Source organism: Myxocyprinus asiaticus, chromosome 15 (assembly GCF_019703515.2).
Source record: "Myxocyprinus asiaticus isolate MX2 ecotype Aquarium Trade chromosome 15, UBuf_Myxa_2, whole genome shotgun sequence".
NCBI lineage: Eukaryota > Metazoa > Chordata > Actinopteri > Cypriniformes > Catostomidae > Myxocyprinus > Myxocyprinus asiaticus.
In genome coordinates, this window is record NC_059358.1 from 1,603,080 (window position 1) to 1,618,555 (window position 15,476).

Here is a 15,476-nt window from a genome sequence, read left to right on the forward strand (position 1 = left end):
AAAAAAAAAAATTTGAATTTCATCTGTAAAAGTCCGTTTCTGTATTTTGACGAGCAGAATTTCAATGGTGTGTAATTCACTCCTGTTGAAAATGCAATTACAGATATCTATAATTAATTTTTCTCTAGTTTTTACAGGTAAAAGTGATCATATTTTGATGTCAATAATTGCATTATCTCTAGTGCAAATGTCCATTCCTAATATCAACAACTGAATTACAAATAGTAAAAATGCTTATTTTTGATAAAATTTGGTTTTCATTCGTGGCAATGTTCATTTCAGATACATATAATGTTATTGTAAGTTAGAAAGACTTCAATATATTGATATATGAAATCATGCAGGTATATGAAATACCAGATCTCATTTACAGATATCTAGTTGTAATTTAATTAATTATCAGTAATGGATATTTGTACTGGTAACAATGTAATACTGATATAAAAAAAGACATTGCATTAGAAGTACATTGCTGATATGTAAAATTTGAATTTTTACTTGTAAGAAATTATAGATATCTGCAATTGTGTTTGGAAGAGGAGTGAAAATACTAGTGAAAATGCAGTTATAGATATAAAAAAGTACTAGTTATTAAGCATTATTAATTTCTAGCTTTTACTAGTTAAAATTCTGTTTTTTATATCAAGAATAGTTTTTTTATGACATTATTTTATATATCAAGAATTACAATTTTTACTGATATAAAAAAATTGCATTTTAACTAGTAAAATATTTTTGTATAGATATCTACAATTCATATCCTGCACGTGATTTTTGATCTTCAGTTGCAAAAACAGCATTAAAGTTCAGTTAATTTCCGTACTTACGTCAAAACATCAATGAATCCATTCAAAACTGATGGAACAATTAATTTGCAGAAACTGGGGAAAAAAAATTTTTTTTTTTTTTTTTTTTTTTTTTTCATTTTTCATGTATTGCAATTAGGAAAATATTCCTGCTAATTACTAGGCCTAAATATTTGGCGCATATCAATTAAATATTCTCCCTTGTGTTCATTTAGTGAAAAACAGTGTGGGAAAACAGGCCTTGCTTTTTTTATAAACTCGATTTTTACTGTGTTCTACTATTTGCATTAAACATTTTGAACCTGCTTGTCTACAATGACAACAAAATCATCCTTTTTAACCATTTCAGAGTGATTACATAAATATTGTGATATCACCAAGCCCTGATGTATTGACCTGTGATTGTTGTGGCTTTGTTATAAAACATTAGACCGTAATATTGTAGTAAAACAGCTAAATAAATGTTGTTTGTTTTGTGCCTAATGTAGGCTACATCAACATCTGTGGTTACGCCACATTTCCTCACAGACGTCACGTGTGTTCTGTTTTCCTTCTCAGCGGAAGCGAAGCCTCTTTTCAACCTCAAAGAGTTTTTCTTCTTCTTCACAGATTCGGTTTCCTTTAATACTGTGAACACATCAGAAGATGAGTGGAAGTGAGTGAAACTGGAGCGTGACTTCATGCGCCACATTACACCGTTTCATTAACAGGTTTATTATAAAAGAAAACTAGTGAGCTGGCTATCATCTACATAGGCAGCTGCCTTCTTAGACAGCATACGGACTGAAATGGAACCTCACAAGTGAGCGATTTGGAACGCTCTACATAGACAGCAACCCTACATGTCACACACATAGCATGCCTTGCGTACATTTATCTCGCCTCGTCTGAATTTCTCATTGAAGGATAAATGCAATGCTGTCTTAGATTTTGGCCACACACAAAAAAGGTATGCATCTTAGAAGGCCTTCATGTTGGGAGCAAGTCTTAAAATACTGCCTACATAGACGGGTCACAGTGTTCTGGAAGCGAGCTCAGATCTTACTTGATTTCCTTCAGTGTCGTGTTGTTTGTCAGGGCTTCAGCGAGCTGTTCAGCTCCATGAACGGTCAGCTCATTTTCTATTAGCCTGTGAAGAATTCAATGGATTATTTAATTTGTCAGAGTTCATTATTTGCTTCAAAGTTCATAAAATTCCTCCCATACTGAATTGTTTAATGTTTAACAAAATGTAATTCATAAAACTTAAAATATATCGATTTTTATTTGATTAAAGATGACTGAACTCAGTTTTGAAATGCGTAAATCTTTAAAAAAATAAATGAGTGCATGCAGTATGTTGTCTTACAGCACACAGGTGCGTTTACCGACATTAAGGTCAGAAGCATACTTTACGCAAGTGCACAAATGGAGATGTGAGAACACATTGGAAGCGCACGATCCCGTTGAACAAACCTGAATGCGTTCTTGAATCAGTGTGCCAGAAGCAAACCTCAAGGGGGCGATAGAGTTTCCTTTAAAATATCTGTATGCGTGTTATTCAAGTAGCTAGCTATAAACGCATCGACAATTTAACTACGTTTAAGTCGCAAGTTTTTCTTCAAATCGTTACTCCGTCGTGAAAGAGAAAACTCACTGTAGAAGAAGACTGTTTACGCTAATGTCTGCTATAGCGCCCCTTGTGGCAACACTGAGAATTGCGCTTTTGACACATTTTGGAACGCAACGACATACAAATTCAAGCTTGTATGGTAAGCCGTATTTTCATTAATCATGTGCAGAATATGAATTATAGATAGGGTAAGATGAGGGAAGACATCCCCGGGGTAGATGTATATATTCATAGGCCTGCACAGTATATAAATCATAGAATAAGTGTACCTTTCAGATGAATCCCTTTAACTCGGATTCTGTTTTTATTCAGTTATTCAACTATTCAACTTAATTGTGAAAATAAACAATTACATAAAATATTTGATTTGATATTTTACTTTAAATTTAAAAAATACATTCCAAGAATGATATAAGACGTATTTTATACATTCTTTAAAGTTTACCCTGAGGGGGCTTCTTGCCCCATCACTGATCCTCCACCTAATTTCACAGTGGGTGCGAGACACTGCGGCTTGTAGGCCTCTCCAGGTCTCCGTCTAAACATTAGACCACGAGGTGGAGGATTGGTGATGATCTGGGGGTGCTTCAGCAAGGCTGGAATCGGGCAGATTCGTCTTTGTGAAGGATGCATGAATCAAGCCGTGTTTGAAAACTTGCTTTCTTCTGCTCTGACAATATTCCCCAACTCTGAGGATTGGTTTTTCCAGCAGGACAATGCTCCATGCAACACAGCCAGGTCAATCAAGGTGTGGATGGAGGACCACCGGATCAAGACCCTGTCATGGCCAGCCCAATCTTCAGAACTGAACCCCATTGAAAACCATCAAACAAAGCCGAGCCGCTTGAATTTTTGCACCAGGAGTGGCATAAAGTCACCCAACAGCAATGTGGATGACTGGTGGAGAGCATGCGAACACGCATGAAAGCTGTGATTTTGTTTAAAAATGATGATATTTTAATTTGGAAAATGTTGTCAGTACTTTATAGAATAAAACAAAAATGTTCGTTTTACTCAAACACATACCTATAAATAGTAAATCCAGAGAAATTCATCATTTTGTAGTGGTCTCTTAAATTTTTTCCAGAGCTGTACATTACAATTTAAAAGTAAATGAACATTGTTCTTAATGGGGGGCGTCTTACCCTATCTTTAATTACAACTAGTTAAAATGATCATTTTAGATATCAGTAATTACTAGAGGTAGACCGATAGTGGGTTTTGCCGATAATGAAGGTGGTGGAAAAGGTCTATAACCGATTAATCGGCTGAAAGTTTTTAAAATGAACATTTTATAGAATGTAAAAAAAACTAAAAAAAAAACTATGACTGGCACAGACACAGAGGCTACAAGAGTCCAAAATAACTAAAATCATAGTTGCAGTTTATTGTTGCAACAAAAAAACAATAACCAGAAAAAACAAAATGAAGATTTGGTGCATAACACTAAACATTTAACTATAAACAAACCTGAAACACACCAGGGACTTTTATTTTTATATACAGGTGCATCTCAATAAATTAGAATGTCGTGGAAAAGTTCATTTATTTCAGTAATTCAACTCAAATTGTGAAACTCGTGTATTAAATTCAATGCACACAGACTGAAGTAGTTTAAGTCTTTGGTTCTTTTAATTGTGATGATTTTGGCTCACATTTAACAAAAATCCACCAATTCACTATCTCAACAAATTAGAATATGGTGACATGCCAATCAGCTAATCAACTCAAAGCACCTGCAAAGGTTTCCTGAGCCTTCAAAATGGTCTCTCAGTTTGGTTCACTAGGCTACACAATCATGGGGAAGACTGCTGATCTGACAGTTGTCCAGAAGACAATCATTGACACCCTTCACAAGGAGGGTAAGCCACAAACATTCATTGCCAAAGAAGCTGGCTGTTCACAGAGTGCTGTATCCAAGCATGTTAACAGAAAGTTGAGTGGAAGGAAAAAGTGTGGAAGAAAAAGATGCACAACCAACCGAGAGAACTGCAGCCTTATGATTGTCAAGCAAAATCGATTCAAGAATTTGGGTGAACTTCACAAGGAATGGACTGAGGCTGGGGTCAAGGCATCAAGAGCCACCACACACAGACGTGTCAAGGAATTTGGCTACAGTTGTCGTATTCCTCTTGTTAAGCCACTCCTGAACCACAGACAACATCAGAGGCGTCTTACCTGGGCTAAGGAGAAGAAGAACTGGACTGTTGCCCAGTGTTCCAAAGTCCTCTTTTCAGATGAGAGCAAGTTTTGTATTTCATTTGGAAACCAAGGTCCTAGAGTCTGGAGGAAGGGTGGAGAAGCTCATAGCCCAAGTTGCTTGAAGTCCAGTGTTAAGTTTCCACAGTCTGTGATGATTTGGGGTGCAATGTCATCTGCTGGTGTTGGTCCATTGTGTTTTTTGAAAACCAAAGTCACTGCACCCGTTTACCAAGAAATTTTGGAGCACTTCATGCTTCCTTCTGCTGACCAGCTTTTTAAAGATGCTGATTTCATTTTCCAGCAGGATTTGGCACCTGCCCACACTGCCAAAAGCACCAAAAGTTGGTTAAATGACCATGGTGTTGGTGTGCTTGACTGGCCAGCAAACTCACCAGACCTGAACCCCATAGAGAATCTATGGGGTATTGTCAAGAGGAAAATGAGAAACAAGAGACCAAAAAATTCAGATGAGCTGAAGGCCACTGTCAAAGAAACCTGGCCTTCCATACCACCTCAGCAGTGCCACAAACTGATCACCTCCATGCCACGCCGAATTGAGGCAGTAATTAAAGCAAAAGGAGCCCCTACCAAGTATTGAGTACATATACAGTAAATGAACATACTTTCCAGAAGGCCAACAATTCACTAAAAATGTTTTTTTTATTGGTCTTATGATGTATTCTAATTTTTTGAGATAGTGAATTGGTGGGTTTTTGTTAAATGTGAGCCAAAATCATCACAATTAAAAGAACCAAAGACTTAAACTACTTCAGTCTGTGTGCATTGAATTTATTTAATACACGAGTTTCACAATTTGAGTTGAATTACTGAAATAAATGAACTTTTCCACGACATTCTAATTTATTGAGATGCACCTGTATATTTTTTAAAACCGAGACTTTGCTTGGTTTGCAATGCTCTAGAGTTACACGGGAGAATAAAAAAAGGACAATATCGGCAACTATCGGCACAGATTAATCGATAAAACCGATATATCGGTCTACCTCTGGTAATTACATGTGCACTAGTAAAATATTACTTATTAATATAAAAAAACATCATTACTTGCGGAAATACCTTTTTTTTTATTATTATTATCAACAATGGAATTTTAACAAGTAAAAAACTAGCTGATTTGTAGATAATATCTATAATTCATATCCAGCACATGATTAAATGTCAAAAGGGCTTGTGTAGCGAGACGTGACTTCATTCCCACGCTTGTGTAAAGTATGTCTCGGGCCTAAAACGTATAGATTACATTACTAAGCATTATTGCTAATGATGATTAAAATAGTAATAGTGGGGGTCTGGGTAGCTCAGCGAGTATTGATGCTGACTACCACACCTGGAGTCACGAGTTCGAACCCAGGACGTGCTGAGTGACTCCAGCCAGGTCTCCTAAGCAACCAAATTGGCCCGGTTGCTAGGGAGGGTAGAGTCACATGGGGTAACCTCCTCGTGGTCGCTATAATGTGGTTCTCGCTCTCGGTGGGGCGTGTGGTGAGTTGTGCGTGGATGCTGCGGAAAGTAGCGTGAAGCCTCCACATGTACTGCATCTCCGCGGTAACGCGCTCAACAAGCCACGTGATAAGATGCACGGATTGACGGTCTCAGACGCGGAGGCAACTGAGATTCGTCCTCCGCCACCCGGATTGAGGCGAGTCACTACGCCACCACGAGGACTTAGAGTGCATTGGGAATTGGGCATTCCAAATTGGGGAGAAAAGGGGAGAAATTCCAAAAAAAATAAAAATATATAGAAATAGTGTCGTACATCACATGGGTCAGAGAAGAGTTCGACCTGATGGCATCAGCGAGATCTGACACTGCGTCATCACCGATTCTGTTCTGGATCAACCTGGAAAATGAGTGCATTAAATAAAAATGGAAGACTAAGAACAATCATCCGAAGCGTTTTATGTACTGCACATTAATTAGAAAAGTCAGTCTCACCAGAAGATTTTAAGGCTTGTGTTTTCCTCGAGCGCTTTTGCCAAACTTCTGCCACCATGAGATGTGATGCCATTGGCAGAGAGACTAAACAGCGATGCAACAATTATGATTTAGCTATGTCTTCTGAATTAAGCATCATTTTCTGAAGATTTAAGAGGAGATTTACCTGAGGTTGGTGAGGCTGGGGTGATTCTTTAATGCCTCCGCAAAAGCATCTGCCCCCTCGTCAGCAATCGAATTACCCCACATTCTACAAAATCAGACATAATATCAGAGCTTTTGTTTTCCATACAATCAAAGTGGATAGTGAAACTCCAAAAAGGATGAAGAAGCACCATCAAATTATCATTTAAGTGGTCATTATGACATATGTGAGCATGAAAAAAAAAAAAAAAAATTCTGTTGCACTTTATTCTGTTTTGAATACTATTATGATGCCAGTGATACTTTGTAATACAGCACTTTTCATACCACTGTCTCCTAAGATGATTCGCTTATGTTTTCCTCTCTTGTAAGTCGCTTTGGATAAAAGCATCTGCCAAATGAATAAATGTAGATGTAATAAATGTTATTAAACTTTCCACTTTGTGATCATTCACGTGAGAACCGTTCTGTCTAACATCGCCTTTTGCATTTCTCAGAAAAAACAAAAAAAACACCACTACGTGGATTGGAATGACATGAGGGCGAGTATACAGTATGATGACGCAGTTTTCCTTTTTGGGTGATTTATTTGCTTTCGAAAATATATACATTTTTCAAATAAATAATCTTACCCTATATCAAAGATAGATTTGCTCTTTTGAATAGCGCAAGCAAGATGCTTCCCACCCACAGCGGTGATTTGGTTGCAGCCAAGCCTTGAGCAAAACATAGACATTATTTATTAGAAAAAAAACCTTCTTGTACATTTACTGTATTCTATATTCCCAAATAAGCACATGTATGTTTCCAAGAGCACATATATGTTTCATCTGGAAAACAATTCTATTTGAAGTTCCATATTTGTGTGTTAACAGACCAGATTCACATGTGCATTAAATTATACATATCACAAAAATGTGCTGATTGTTTAACATCTGACAGGTGTAAACGCACACATCGCATAAACGTCTCACAATGCATTTGTGTTGTGCTATCAGAGTATGTTTCTGTGATACCTACTTGACAGTCCTCAAACGTGGACATTCTTCAATGATCTTTGCAACCAGTTTGGCTCCGACATCTGTGATCTGATTCTTGTAAAGGCTGTAAATATTGTTATAGATCAGACTGTCGAATTAAAACGCAACATAAAGAGCCTGACGTTCAGTTTAACTCACCCCAACACCCTGACAACTTTGTGTCTGATGAGCTCCTCTGACAGAACTTCAATACTGCTGTCCGTCAGCTGATTCACACACAATCTGAAAGGCAGACATTTAAAGTGATAGTTCAACCAGAACCAATCATTTACACACCCTCATGTTGTTCTAAACCTGTTTAGACGCTTTGAGTAAATCTCAATTCTGCGTGCATGTTCCTTACCTTACTATAGTCATTTTGCTGAAAGACGGTCTCAATTGCTTCACACCATAATCATTAATGTTATTATTATCCATGTCGACTCCCAGGTGCTTCTTACGGTGATGGAGTACAAAGTTCAAAGCGCTGCAGTCCGCCGAGTAGATGTTACAGAACGCAATCTTGATGTAATCTGCCGATATGCCATTGGCGGTCATCTTGGCCACTTCCTCGCTGTTCGTCTCAAATATGCACCGAAGCATCCACAAGAAATTTGGCATTGCGTGCACTTTAATGCCCTCGATTTCTGTGGCTTGGCTACTGGGCAGACTCTTAAGATGAGTCTTCACGCCATTCGACAGGTACGACTTGAGCGTCTTGCACTTTTGCTTCAACAACAATGGTGGAACGAGGTGCTCTAGGAGCGCAGCGTTGGGTTTGGATAAGAGACCACATAAGAATAAGTTGGTGAACTGAAAGTGCTCATTGGTCTGAAAAGGATCCGTGTCTCTGGGCTTTGACTTTCCAAGACAGGGTAAACAAGACGATGACGACTTGTATTCACATTTGGAGAAGAACCTCAGAATCAAATCAGGAGGGTTTTTTGAGTCCAGAACCAGAGAAAAAGCTGCTAAGAAGGCCTGTAGGGTCATGTGAAGAAACTCAAAGGTAGCCGAGCCTCCGCATCCGTCGTAATGGCAAACAGGCCTCAGAAAGCCAAACTGAAGGTCCTTTTCATCTAATCCACATGACAACACCTCGTCCATGCTGAACACGAATACGCCCTTCTCTAGACACTGTAAAGCGAGCTTGGAGAAGGCCGAAAGCTTCTGCTCGCCAGCTTTGAAGGTCTCCGCAGGACACCTTGTGCTCCGTTTCAGAAGTCCAGTACGGGCCGTTGAGTGACCCAAGAAGACTTCTGAAAGAAGCAAGAAGACATTTGTGAGGGTGACGGAAGAGTCCGGTAACTCAAAGTCATCGTATACAGAACGGAGATGTTTGAAGCTCTTGAGGATGATCCAGCTGAACAATGGGATGGAGCATAGACTCGACAGGTGAGGGTTGGCATCAAGCTGCTCATTCACCAGCGTCCTGAATACCTGCTCGGGAAAGTGTAGAGCTGTGTATCTCTTCAGGTGTTCAGGTGAAAATCCCCTCAAACACACCTTCTTCCTCATCACTCTGCTTTGGACTTCTGTGCCAGTTCGTGCGGTCAGGATCTTTCGAGAACCCTTGAGCAATTTTCCACACAGCAAATTCATCAGAAGCAGAAGAGGGCTTGTCTTTTCTTCGGGGGAAACCACTTCGGGAACACCGTCCAGGTCAAATTCCATTTGGATTTCATCGTACCCGTCAAACGTGAAAAGTACCATCTCAGGAAATCGTAAAATGTAGTTAAAGACTTCATTATCAGGGTCTGCATCAGGATAGCAATTGTGCTTGAAGATCAAGTCCTTCAATGAGATCTCATATGACTCCTTGAAGGCACTAAACATCCTGCACCTGAATTTGAAGAAGAACTTGGCACGAGTGCTCAGCTCCCGTTTGGACCACAAATTCTGCAGTTTCTGAAGAACAATGGATTTGCCTACGCCAGCATCACCAGTGATAAAGATGGTCTCGGCCTGCTGGTTGAAGACCCCCTGGTCTCCTAGAAGTTCATCCAGACTCTGTAAGTAGCCCAGACTCTCATCCCTGTCGTTCAAGAGTTCCATCTGCGTGTCCGTGTAAAGATCTTCCAGTGGCGTTTCGTCGCTCTTCGAGTAGGACATGATGAACTGAGTGTCTCTTCTCAGCTCATGCCGGAGCTTCTCACAGTACTTGCTAACTATGAAGATGCAAGACAGTTAGTGCACCAAAACAACTGGATGAAGGGCCCATAACTGTATTCATATTTTTAATGTATGAATAAAATTCAAATTAATATAATGCATATTACTTAAGAGACTTAAGTATTTGTACTTTCTCAAGTACTTTCTTTGAGTCAACTCAAACAGAGGTCCCCGGTTTTTTATCATTTTTATACTGGTGAGGGATAGACACATGATGACGAAAGACAAAATATTAAATGCCATGGATGAATATTTACTCTGTAATCCATTATTTTGTAGAGGGGGGTCAAAATGAAAATTTTTGCCTATGGTTTTGTAGTAAAACTACAGGTCAAAGAAATTACCTTAGAAAGGTGGCAGCATCATTATTTTATTTTTACACAGAGATAATGGTGGGAGTCCAAAAATGGGGAAAAAACTTTTTTTGAGTTGTTTTTCCAAAGTTGGAGTGCCTATAACTCCAGAAGTATTAAAGATATCTTAATATCCTTTAAGATTTTGGTTCTGAACAAACTTTACCTTTGGTATCTTAATTAAGACCCTAAATGGTTCAATCCCAAAGATAAGGGGCTCTCAATGTGGCTCCATGCGTAATTGTTCAATTTTACCCATTTTTAATGGTCGAAAAACCAAATGTGGGTCACGTGATATAAAGTTATTTTTTATTGTCCAATGAAACAAAGGTCTGAATTACAAATAATGTAATAACTATACTTTTAGTTATTAACATTCACTACCTGGCCCCAAAAAAAGTTGCCATTTGGATTTAAATTAGCAGATACTGAAGATCCTATGATTGGATCATTATTTCAGTGATTGACATGTTTCAGCTGACAACAGTTCTTTTAACCCAAACTGATGCAGTGTGAAGCTTCTCGTTTCTTAGAGAACCATGTCGGAAGATGTATCCCGTGGTTGTGGAAAAGATGTTACTGTGTTTCAGAAGGGGCAAATTATTGGCCTGCATCAAGCAAAGACAACAACTAAGAAGATTGCTGAAATCGCTGGAATTGGGTGAAGAACTGTCCAAAACCTGGAAGGATAGTGGTGAACCGTCAGTTTTGTGGAAGAAATGTGGTCGGGAAAAAATCTTGAATGATCGTGATCGGAGATCACTAAAATGCTTGAAGTCACATCGTAAAAAATCAATAGTAGAATTCACGGCTGTTTAATAGTGAAAGTAAGAGCATTTCCACATGCACAATGTGACGAGAACTTACAGGATTGGGACTAAACAGCTGTGGCCACAAGAAAGCCACTTGTTAGTGAGGCTAATTTGCTAGGGAGCATAAAGATTGGACTGTGGAGCGATGGAAAAAGGTAATGTGGTCTAATGAGTCCAGATTTACCCTATTCCAAAACGATGGGCACGTCAGAGTAAGAAGGGAAGTGCATGATGCACCCGTCATGCATAGTGCCCACTGTACAAGCCTCTGGAGGCAGTGTTATGATCTGGGGTTGCTTCAATTGGTCAGGTTGAGCCTCAGCAACATTATGCAGCAATAAAATGAAGTCAGCTGACTACCTGAATGAACTGAATGACCAGTTTATCCCATCAATGGATTTTTTTCTTCCCTGACGGCACGTGCACATTCCAGGATGACAATGCCAAGGTTCATCAGGCTCAAATTGTGAAAGAGTGGATCAGGGAGCATGAGGAATCATTTTCACACATGAATTGGCCACCACAGAGTCCTGATCTTAACCCCATTGAAGGTCTTTTGGATGTGCTGGAGAAGACTTTATGGAGTGGTTCGACCCTCCTGTCATCAATACAAGATCCCGGCCAAAACTTAATGCAACTCTGGATGGAAGTAAATGTTGTGATGTTGTATAAGGTTGTCGAAATAATACCACAACAAATGTGCGCCGTAATCAAAGCTAAAGGCGGTCCAACGAAATATTAGAGTATGCAACTTTTTTTTTGGCCAGGCAGTGTATAAACAATAATGTTAAAATATCGAATTTCAAGAGTCCAAAAATACACTGTTATTAAGAATAAGTGACATATGTGGCACTTCAGTTAGTGTAATACATATATCTAGTGTTTGGATTTCAGAAATGTACATCTGCAGATCTCTGGATTGCATCATTAGGGGTCCATACACCAAAGGTGCTGAAACTCCACACTAATATTTTAGCTAGGGAATTTTGGAAATTTTGTTGATTTGACATGGAATAACCCAACATCTAAAAGTTCATGTCCATGTTTTGACAATTACCCCAACTGACATTTGTAACTACAGTATACAGTTGTGGCCAAAAATATTGGCACCCTTTATAAATATGAACAAAGAAGGCTGTGGAAAAATGTCTTTATTGTTTATCCTTTTGATCTTTCATTCAAAATATTCACAACATTCTAACCTTTAATTGAAGTAAACTAAATGAAAAGGGGAAAAATCTCTTAAATAAATATTTTTCTCCAAAACACGTTTTTCACAATTACTGGCACCCCTAGAAATTCTTATGAGTAAAATATATCTGAAGTATATTGCCATTCATATTTTACAATTTTAGTACACCTGGGTGACAAGGAACATGAAATTGTTCAGCCACGATTTCCTGTTTCACAGGGGTATAAATATGAGGTAACACACAGGCCAAATTCTCTTAATGATTAAGCACAATGGGTAAGACCAAAGAATAAAGTTATGATGCAGCAAAAGGTTGTTGAGCTTCACAGAATTGGAAGTGGCTATAAGCAAATAGCTTAAGCATTGAAAATACCCATTTCCACCATCAGGGCAATAATTAAGAAGTGCCAATCAACTGGAGATGTTACGAATCGGCCTGAAAGAGGACGTGTGTCTATATTGTCTCCATGCATGGTGAGGAGCATGGTTCGAGTGGCCAAAAATTCCCCAAGGATCACAGCTGGAGAATTGCAAGAATTTGTTGGGTCTTGGGGTCAGAAAGTCTCCAAAACTACAATCAGACATCACCTACTTTACAACAAGTTGTTTGGGAGGGTTTGAATTAAAAAGCCTCTGCTCTCATCCAACAACAAACTCAAGTTTCTTCAGTTTGCCAGACACTACTAGAACTTCAAATGAGACAGGGTTTTATGGTCAGACGAAACAAAAACAGAGCTTTTTGGTATTAAACACCAGAGATGAGTTTGGTGCACACAGAGAGATAGCCATATGGAAAAGTACCTCATGCCCACAGTTAAATATGGTGGTGGATCTTTAATGTTGTGGGGCTGTTTTTATGCCAAAGGTCCTGGACATCTTGTTCGGATACATGGCATCATGGACTCTATCATATACCAACTGATAAAAAATCAGAACCTGACTGCCTCTGCCAGAAAGCTTAAAATGGGCTGTGGTTGGATATTCCAGCAGGACAATGATCCAAAACACACATCAAAATCAACACAAAAATAGTTCACTGACCACAAAATCAAGGTTCTGCCATGGCCATCCCAGTCCCCTGACATGAACCCCATAGAAAACCTGTGTGGTGAACTGAAGAGGAGAGTCCACCAGCCTGGACCTCTGAATTTGAAGTATCTGGAGAGATTCTATATGGAGGAAAGTCTCAGGTCACTTGCCATGTGTTCTCCAACCTCATTAGGCATTACAGGAAAAGACTTAAAGCTGTTATATTGGCAAAGGGAGGCTGTACAAAGTATTGAATAAAAGGGTGCCAAAAATTGTGCCACACGTATATTTGACAATCAAACTTGTGTTGTGTTTGGAATTGTTTGATCCATCTGTTTGAGGATAGATTTTTGTGAATATTTTGAATGAAATACCAAGAGGATAAACAATAAGGTTATATTTTTCACAGCCTTCTTTTCTCATATTTACCAAGGATGCCAATATTTTTGGCCACCACTGTAGGCCTTGATGGATTCTGTATTTCTGAAATGATTTGATATATGATTTTAAATGAAAACACACTCACTTGGGTCAGTGTTAATCACTGGTATGACACTTATATTATCTAATGGTGTGTACTGAATATCACTGAACCAAGGCCGCAGGTCAATGTAAGCGTCGTATGCTTCATGAAGTATGTGTATGAAGTATGCACAGCACTCCTCTCCTTTACTCTGCACAAGCTCCAAGATCTTGCGTACCTGCAGGTCCAACAAAGTGAGTTGATTAGAAGTGAATAATTCTAAGAATTTTTATTTTAAATTAACTGGTGACACTTTACAATAAGGTTCTATTTGTTAACATTGGTAAACACATTAGATATCATGGACCAACAATGAACAATATTTTTATCAGCACTTGTTAACCTTGGTTAATGTTAGTTTTTAAAAATGCAATTGTTTATTGTTTGTTCATGTCAGTTCATACTGCATATTGCATATTTAACCTCTAATTTTAAAATGGTTTATGCTGAAATTAACATTAAACAAGATTTAAAAGTGCTGTAAAAGTATTGTTCATTCATATAGTATAGTACTAATGTAGTTAATGAATAAGGTACTAATTAACATTTATGCATTTAGATTTCATAAAATTTCATCAATATGAATTGTGAAATGTTAAATTAAAAAATGTAAAATATTTAGTCATGCAAGATTACTCTATTCAATTCGATTTTGAAGTGAAATTTAAATGCATAGATCTTATTTATTTGTATTAATGCAATAGACTGCCAGTCAAAAGTTTGGACACACTTTGGACAATAAATTGTACCTATGTATGCATTTCTTTACAAAAGAAGTCTTGAAGTTGCTTGAGAGAATGCCCAGATTGTGCAGAGCTGTAATCTATACAGACAAACTCATATATGAGAGAGTTTTTATTTTTAAAATCATTGCATGACACCCACATATGTTATTTCATAGTTTTGATGATTTTATGATCATTCTAAAATGTGGAAAATAATAACAGCACGAGTGCGTAGGTGTGTCTTAACTTTTGGATCATTGCCATATTCATGTGCCTTGGTATTTACATGGTGCTCCAAGTTATTTCAAAGAATACCATGGTGCATGCCCAAGGCATTACCATGGTACTTTTTGGTTGGTGTTGTACCTGGTCTGTTTTGGTGTTGCTGCGTTGTATAATCTCTATATCTTCAGTGCATATGAATCCGTTCAGCTGCAGGTTGTCCAGAACACACTGTGTGTTTTTCACCTGATCCACCAGCAGCTCTCGATGTAAGGTGAGCAGCTTCAGGTGTGCTGAGGGTGCACAGGTGTGCGTCCCGTCTTTCACATAAGAGCCCATTTCAAACAGTCTATCAACCCTAGTAAGTTATGAGAGACTCCGTAGCCGGATCTGTCGAGGCATACCAGAATGTTCCTTTGGAAGACCCGTCAAGTCAAACCTGACACAAAATAAAGATTTCCCGCCGAATCAGCGCGCGTTCAATTCAAAAGCGCCGCTTGAGTTTTAAAAATACGCATCGCTCCCATCGTGACATTTTAAGAATGTTTTACTGTCTTAAAACAGAAACCGAAAGAGTGTGTCTAACATGAAGAATAAGCAGAAACGTCGGGAGTTGTTGTTGGGCTCATGGTCTCATTTTGAAAGAGGAAGTAAAACTAAAGAAGTGACGGATGAAATCTGACCTCGTTCACTGATAAACGCCCAGCAT

The 15,476-nt window shown here is 38.5% G+C and overlaps 2 protein-coding genes across 5 annotated transcripts in view; one reads left to right on the plus strand and one right to left on the minus strand.

Moving 5' to 3' along the window:
* The window catches only part of LOC127453088 (nucleotide-binding oligomerization domain-containing protein 1-like), a 16,372-nt gene extending 965 nt beyond the window's left edge, over window positions 1-15,407 (minus strand). The window contains exons 1-11 of one of the 3 annotated variants that reach the window (XM_051719152.1): window positions 14,912-15,407; window positions 13,824-13,998; window positions 8,104-9,907; window positions 7,899-7,982; window positions 7,741-7,824; window positions 7,353-7,436; window positions 6,743-6,826; window positions 6,577-6,660; window positions 6,398-6,481; window positions 1,852-1,935; window positions 1-1,433 (exon numbers count right to left, since the gene is read on the minus strand). The exon at window positions 1-1,433 is cut by the window's left edge and continues 965 nt beyond it. In XM_051719152.1, the coding sequence (XP_051575112.1) occupies window positions 1,361-1,433; window positions 1,852-1,935; window positions 6,398-6,481; window positions 6,577-6,660; window positions 6,743-6,826; window positions 7,353-7,436; window positions 7,741-7,824; window positions 7,899-7,982; window positions 8,104-9,907; window positions 13,824-13,998; window positions 14,912-15,106 (2,835 nt within the window). In that variant the 5' untranslated portion in view covers window positions 15,107-15,407 and the 3' untranslated portion in view covers window positions 1-1,360. Of the gene's footprint in view, window positions 1,434-1,851; window positions 1,936-6,397; window positions 6,482-6,576; window positions 6,661-6,742; window positions 7,112-7,352; window positions 7,437-7,740; window positions 7,825-7,898; window positions 7,983-8,103; window positions 9,908-13,823; window positions 13,999-14,911 lie in introns of those variants that run through there. The other 2 variants (XR_007899363.1, XR_007899362.1) reach the window with 2 other exon arrangements.
* Window positions 1-15,476, plus strand: part of LOC127453218 (E3 ubiquitin-protein ligase znrf2-like) — a 425,349-nt gene that overhangs the window by 67,753 nt on the left and 342,120 nt on the right. The gene's annotated exons all lie outside the window — the stretch shown is intronic.